This window comes from Petromyzon marinus (assembly GCF_048934315.1).
Source record: "Petromyzon marinus isolate PM22_M1 ecotype Great Lakes invasive population chromosome 84 unlocalized genomic scaffold, UKy_Petmar_22M1.pri1.0 chr84_unloc.1, whole genome shotgun sequence".
NCBI classification, from domain to species: domain Eukaryota; kingdom Metazoa; phylum Chordata; class Hyperoartia; order Petromyzontiformes; family Petromyzontidae; genus Petromyzon; species Petromyzon marinus.
Window position 1 is genome coordinate 580,108 of NW_027422638.1, and position 7,500 is coordinate 587,607.

The window sequence follows — 7,500 nt, forward strand, 5'->3', positions numbered from 1 at the left end:
GGAGGCTGATCGATGCCCGGGTGCGCTCAAGGGATGGCTCCCTATTGCTCAACCACGTTACGTATGCCGATGATTTGGTAATAGCTGCTCATTCAGAGGAGGAGTTGGAGACGCTGCTGCTGAGACTGGAGCATGCCACTAAGAGATGTGGCCTTACCATCAGCCCCACCAAAACTAAGCACCTGCTTGGGTATTTTGTACCATCGGACACTCCACCCCCACAACTCCCAATCGGTGATGGGGCAGTTGTGGAGAGAGTGGAGAGTTCCCCATACCTGGGCAGTGTGCTCATGACTGGCTCCAGTTTAACAGCAGAGGTCTCACTCCGAATCAGTCGAGCGGCAATATCTTTTAATCGGTTGCGAAACGCTGTGTGGAAGCTACCTGGTCTGTCGCTCCGCACTAAGCTTCAGGTCTTCTCGGCCACGGTCATTCCCTCCCTTCTCTACGCTTGCGAAACGTGGACCCCCCTAATGGAACATCTTCACCGGTTAGAAACATTTAGGCTGGCCTGCCTACGATCCATCCTGGGTTTAACCAGGCTGGATTGTGTGAGATGCTCATAAATCCTCGAAAGATCTGGGCAGGGTCCCATCAGTGAGCTCCTCCGGCAGGAAAAGCTGCATTGGCTGGGTCATAGTGTAGTGTATAGTGTAGTGTATAGTGTAGTATATAGTGTAGTGTGTGTAGTGTATAGTGTAGTGTAGTGTGTAGTGTATAGTGTAGTGTATAGTGTAGTGTCTAGTGTAGTAATAATAGTGTGTATTGTATAGTGTAGTGTAATGTGTAGTGTAATGTGTAGTGTGTATTGTAGTGTGTAGTGTAGTAATAATAGTGCGTAGTGTAATGTGTAGTATAGTGTAGTGTGTAGTGTAGTAGTGTAGTGTGTAGTAGTCTAGTGTGTAGTGTATAGTGTAGTGTAGTAATAATAGTTTGTAGTGTAATGTGGAGTGTAATGTGTATTGTAACGTGTAGTATAGTGTGTAGTGCAGTGTAGTGTAATATATTGTGTAGTGTGTAGTGCAGTGTGTACTGTATAGTGTAGTGTATAGTGTAGTGGTAGTGTAGTGTGTAGTGTAATGTGTAGTGTAGTATATAGTAGTATATAGTGTAGTGTGTAGTGTAGTGTATAGTGTAGTGTAGTAGTGTAGTGTGTAGTATAGTGTGTAGTAGTGTAGTGTAGTAGTATAGTGTAGTGTATAGTGTAATGTGTAGTGCAGTGTGTAGTGTAGTATATTGTGTAGTGTGTAGTGTAGTGTATAGTGTAGTAGTATATTGTGTAGTGTGTAGTATAGTGTGTAGTGTATAGTGTAGTAGTGTAGTGTATAGTATAGTGTGTAGTAGTGTAGTGTGCAGTGTAGTATATTGTGTAGTGTGTAGTGTAGTAGTAGTGTAGTGTGTAGTGTATTGTGTAGTGTGTAGTGTAATAGTATATTGTGTAGTGTGTAGTGTAGTAGTAGTGTAGTGTGTAGTATATTGTGTAGTGTATAGTGTATAGTGTAGTGTGTAGTGTAATAGTATATTGTGTAGTGTGTAGTGTAGTAGTAGTGTAGTGTGTAGTATATTGTGTAGTGTATAGTGTATAGTGTAGTGTGTAGTGTAATAGTATATTGTATAGTGTGTAGTGTAGTAGTAGTGTAGTGTGTAGTATATTGTGTAGTGTATAGTGTATAGTGTAGTGTGTAGTGTAATAGTATATTGTATAGTGTGTAGTGTAGTAGTAGTGTAGTGTGTAGTGTAGTATATTGTGTAGTGTGTAGTGTAATAGTAGTGTAGTGTATAGTGTAGTGTGTAGTGTAATAGTAGTGTAGTGTGTAGTAGTGTGGTGTAGTGTGTAGTGTAGTGTGTAGTGTAGTATATTGTGTAGTGTGTAGTGTATAGTGTAGTGTGTAGTGTAATAGTGTATTGTGTAGTGTATAGTGTAGTATATAGTAGTATATAGTGTAGTGTAGTGTGTAGTGTAGTATATAGTGTAGTGTGTAGTGTAATAGTATATTGTGTAGTGTGTAGTGTAGTGTATAGTGTAATGTGTAATGTAGTGTGTAGTGTAATAGTATATTGTGTAGTGTGTAGTGTAGTGTATAGTGTAGTGTATAGTGTATAGTGTAGTGTATAGTGTAATGCATAGTGTAGTGTATAGTGTAGTGTATAGTGTAGTGTATAGTGTAGTGTAATAGTATATTGTGTAGTGTGTAGTGTAGTGTATAGTGTAATGTGTAGTGTAGTGTATAGTGTAGTGTATTGTGTAGTGTGTTGGCTGGGTCACGTAGCCCGCGTGCCCAGCCACCGCGTGCCTAAACAGCTTCTGTTCAGCCGGATAGAGGGCGCTCAACGGGCGAGACACGGGCTGGAGAAGAGCTGACGGACTGTGCGTGCGTGACAGCACGTGCCAGTGCGTGACAGCACGTGCCAGTGCGTGGGTGTGACAGCACGTGCCAGTGTGTGGGTGTGACAGCACGTGCCAGTGCGTGCCAGCACGTGCCAGTGCGTGGGTGTGCCAGCACGTGCCAGTGTGTGACAGCACGTGCCAGTGTGTGCCAGCACGTGCCAATGTGTGTGTGTGTGACAGCACGTGCCAGTGCGTGGGTGTGCCAGCACGTGCCAGTGTGTGGGTGTGCCAGCACGTGCCAGTGTGTGACAGCACGTGCCAGTGTGTGCCAGCACGTGCCAGTGTGTGTGTGTGTGACAGCACGTGCCAGTGCGTGGGTGTGCCAGCACGTGCCAGTGTGTGGGTGTGCCAGCACGTGCCAGTGTGTGGGTGTGCCAGCACGTGCCAGTGCGTGGGTGTGCCAGCACGTGCCAGTGTGTGCGTGACAGCACGTGCCAGTGTGTGTGTGACAACACGTGCCAGTGTGTGTGTGTGACAGCACGTGCCAGTGCGTGGGCGTGACAGCACGTGCCAGTGTGTGCGTGACAACACGTGCCAGTGTGTGGGTGTGACAGCACGTGCCAGTGTGTGGGTGTGCCAGCACGTGCCAGTGCGTGGGTGCCAGCACGTGCCAGTACGTGCCAGTGCGTGCCAGCACGTGCCAGTGTGTGGGTGTGACAGCACGTGCCAGTTCGTGGGTGTGACAGCACGTGCCAGTGTGTGGGTGTGACAGCACGTGCCAGTGTGTGGGTGTGCCAGCACGTGCCAGTGTGTGGGTGTGCCAGCACGTGCCAGTGCGTGGGTGTGACAGCACGTGCCAGTGCGTGGGTGTGCCAGCACGTGCCAGTGTGTGTGTGACAGCACGTGCCAGTGCGTGGGTGTGACAGCACGTGCCAGTGTGTGTGTGACAGCACGTGCCAGTGTGTGGGTGTGACAGCACGTGCCAGTGCGTGGGTGTGACAGCACGTGCCAGTGTGTGTGTGACAGCACGTGCCAGTGTGTGGGTGTGACAGCACGTGCCAGTGTGTGTGTGTGCCAGCACGTGCCAGTGTGTGTGCGTGACAGCACGTGCCAGTGCGTGGGTGTGCCAGCACGTGCCAGTGCGTGACAGCACGTGCCAGTGCGTGACAGCACGTGCCAGTGCGTGGGTGTGACAGCACGTGCCAGTGCGTGGGTGTGCCAGCACGTGCCAGTGTGTGGGTGTGCCAGCACGTGCCAGTGTGTGTGTGCCAGCACGTGCCAGTGTGTGTGTGTGCCAGCACGTGCCAGTGCGTGCCAGCACGTGCCAGTGTGTGCCAGCACGTGCCAGTGCGTGGGTGTGCCAGGCACGTGCCAGTGTGTGGGTGTGCCAGGCACGTGCCAGTGTGTGTGTGCCAGCACGTGCCAGTGTGTGTGTGCCAGCACGTGCCAGTGTGTGGGTGTGCCAGCACGTGCCAGTGTGTGACAGCACGTGCCAGTGTGTGTGCGTGACAGCACGTGCCAGTGTGTGTGCATGACAGCACGTGCCAGTGCGTGGGTGTGACAGCACGTGCCAGTGCGTGTGTGTGTGACAGCACGTGCCAGTGCGTGGGTGTGCCAGCACGTGCCAGTGTGTGCCAGCACGTGCCAGTGCGTGTGTGCCAGGCACGTGCCAGTGTGTGTGTGTGCCAGCACGTGCCAGTGCGTGGGTGTGACAGCACGTGCCAGTGCGTGGGTGTGCCAGGCACGTGCCAGTGCGTGTGTGCCAGGCACGTGCCAGTGCGTGTGCCAGGCACGTGCCAGTGTGTGTGTGTGCCAGCACGTGCCAGTGCGTGGGTGTGACAGCACGTGCCAGTGCGTGCCAGCACGTGCCAGTGTGTGCCAGCACGTGCCAGTGCGTGGGTGTGCCAGCACGTGCCAGTGTGTGGGTGTGCCAGCACGTGCCAGTGCGTGGGTGTGACAGCACGTGCCAGTGTGTGCGTGCCAGCACGTGCCAGTGTGTGTGTGTGACAGCACGTGCCAGTGTGTGACAGCACGTGCCAGTGCGTGTGTGACAGCACGTGCCAGTGTGTGTGTGTGACAGCACGTGCCAGTGTGTGGGTGTGCCAGCACGTGCCAGTGCGTGGGTGTGACAGCACGTGCCAGTGTGTGCCAGCACGTGCCAGTGTGTGCCAGCACGTGCCAGTGCGTGGGTGCCAGGCACGTGCCAGTGTGTGTGTGCCAGCACGTGCCAGTGTGTGTGCATGACAGCACGTGCCAGTGCGTGGGTGCCAGGCACGTGACGGCACGTGACAGCGCGTGCCAGTGCGTGGGTGTGCCAGCACGTGCCAGTGTGTGACAGCACGTGCCAGTGTGTGACAGAACGTGCCAGTGCGTGCCAGCACGTGCCAGTGTGTGACAGCACGTGCCAGTGTGTGACAGCACGTGCCAGTGTGTGTGTGCCAGCACGTGCCAGTGTGTGTGTGTGCCAGCACGTGCCAGTGCGTGCCAGCACGTGCCAGCGCGTGCCAGCACGTGCCAGTGCGTGTGTGTGCCAGGCACGTGCCAGTGTGTGAGTGTGCCAGGCAGTGTGTGTGTGACAGCACGTGCCAGTGCATGACAGCACGTGCCAGTGTGTGTGTGTGCCAGCACGTGCCAGTGCGTGTGTGCCAGTGCGTGGGTGTGACAGCACGTGCCAGTGTGTGACAGCACGTGCCAGTGTGTGTGTGTGCCAGCACGTGCCAGTGTGTGTGTGTGCCAGCACGTTTCAGTGTGTGTGAGACAGCACGTGCCAGTGCGTGGATGTGACAGCACGTGCCAGTGTGTGTGTGTGTGTGTGCCAGCACGTGCCAGTGCGTGTGTGCCAGGCAGTGTGTGTGTGACAGCACGTGCCAGTGCGTGCCAGCACGTGCCAGTGTGTGTGTGTGCCAGGCAGTGTTCACCGAGCGGAGGAGCGCCGGGTGGCAGCAGCTCTGCCTCAGCCGCAACAGCAGAGTCAGGATGTGGATGACCCCTGACCCCTGGGCAGCCTCCACCTCTTTCCCACAATCCTCCGGGAACTGGGACGCCACTGAACGGGGGGGGGGGGGGGGGGGGGGGGGGGCCGGGCGCGAAAGGGGGGGCATCCGTCACCATCACCATCGTCATCATCACCATCGTCATCATTGTCGTCACCACCATCATCATCGTCATCATCGTCACCATCACCACCGTCACCATCACCATCATCACCACCATCATCATCATCATCGTCACCACCATCATCATCACCACCATCATCATCATCATCGTCACCATCACCACCGTCACCACCATCACTACAGCCATCATAACCATCATCATCATCACCACCATCATCATCACCATCATCACCATCACCACCGTCACCACCATCACTACAGCCATCATAACCATCATCATCATTATCATCACCATCACCATCATCACCATCATCACCATCACCACCGTCACCACCATCACTACAGCCATCATAACCATCATCATCATCATCATCACCATCACAACCGTCACCACCATCACTACAGCCATCATAACCATCATCATCATCGTAACCATCATCATCACCACCACCACCATCATCACTACAGCGATCATCACCACCATCATCACTACAGCCATCATCACCACCATCATCACTACAGCCATCATCACCACCATCATCATCATCACCATCATCATCATCATAACCATCATCATCACCACCACCATCATCACTACAGCCATCATCACCACCATCATCATCATCACCATCATCACTACAGTAATCATAACCATCATCATCACCACCACCATCATCACTACAGCCATCATAACCATCATCATCACCATCATCATCATCACCACCATCGTCACCACCATCACTACAGCCATCATAACCATCATCGTCACCATCACCATCGTCACCACCATCACTACAGCCATCATAACCATCATCATCACTACAGCCATTATAACCACCATCACTACAGCCATCATAACCACCACCATCATCACCACCATCACTACAGCCATCATAACCATCATCATCATCATCACCATCATCACCATCATCACCACCATCACTACAGCCATCATAACCATCACCATCACCACCACCATCGTCACCACCATCACTACATCCATCATAACCATCATCATCATAACCATCGTCACCACCATCACTACAGCCATCATAACCATCATCATCATAACCAACATCGTCACCATCACCATCGTCACCACCATCACAACAGCCATCATAACCATCATCGTCACCATCACCATCGTCACCACCATCACTACAGCCATCATAACCATCATCATCACCACCACCATCGTCACCACCATCACTACAGCCATCATAACCATCACCATCACCACCACCATCATCATCACCACCACCACCATCATCATCACTACAGCAATCATAACCATCATCACTACAGCCATCATCATCACCATTATCACCACCATCATCATCATCACCACCACGACCATCACCACCATCATCATCATCACCACCATCACCATCATCACTACAGCCATCATAACCACCACCATCACCACCATCATCATCATCACCATCACCATCATCATCACCACCACCATCACCACCATCACCACCATCACCACCATCATCATCATTATCACCACCACCATTATCACCATCATCGTCATCACCACCACCACCATCATCATCATCATCACCACCACCATCATCATCATCATAACCACCACCATCGTCACCACAACCACCATCATCATCACCACCACCATCACCATCAGAACAATCACTACAGCCATCATAACCACCACCATCACCACCATCACCACCACCAACTCCATCACCTCCACCACCAACCACCACCTCCACTACCACCTCCATCACCACCACCATCACTACAGCCATAGCTATCATCACCATCACTACCATTATCACCTCCATCACCTCCCATCACCACCAACTCCACCACCACCATCACTACAGCCATCGCTATCATCACTATCACTACCATCATCACCATTATCACCTCCATCACCTCTACCACCACCACCACTACCTCCACCACCAACTCCACCAACTCCATCACCTCCATCACCTCCATCACCTCTACCACCACCACTACCTCCACCACCACTACCACCACCAACTCCATCACCAACCACCACCACCACCACCTCCACTCACCACAGCT

General features: G+C 52.4%; 1 protein-coding gene across 1 annotated transcript in view; it reads right to left on the reverse strand.

Annotated features, from left to right (window-relative positions):
* Window positions 1–2,328: 2,328 nt before the first annotated feature.
* The window catches only part of LOC142908408 (uncharacterized), a 93,953-nt gene continuing 88,781 nt past the window's right edge, over window positions 2,329–7,500 (reverse strand). The window contains exons 17-18 of the mRNA XM_076059037.1: window positions 4,149–5,375; window positions 2,329–2,366 (exon numbers count right to left, since the gene is read on the reverse strand). Of these exons, the coding sequence (XP_075915152.1) occupies window positions 2,329–2,366; window positions 4,149–5,375 (1,265 nt within the window). The remainder of the gene's footprint in view (window positions 2,367–4,148; window positions 5,376–7,500) is intronic.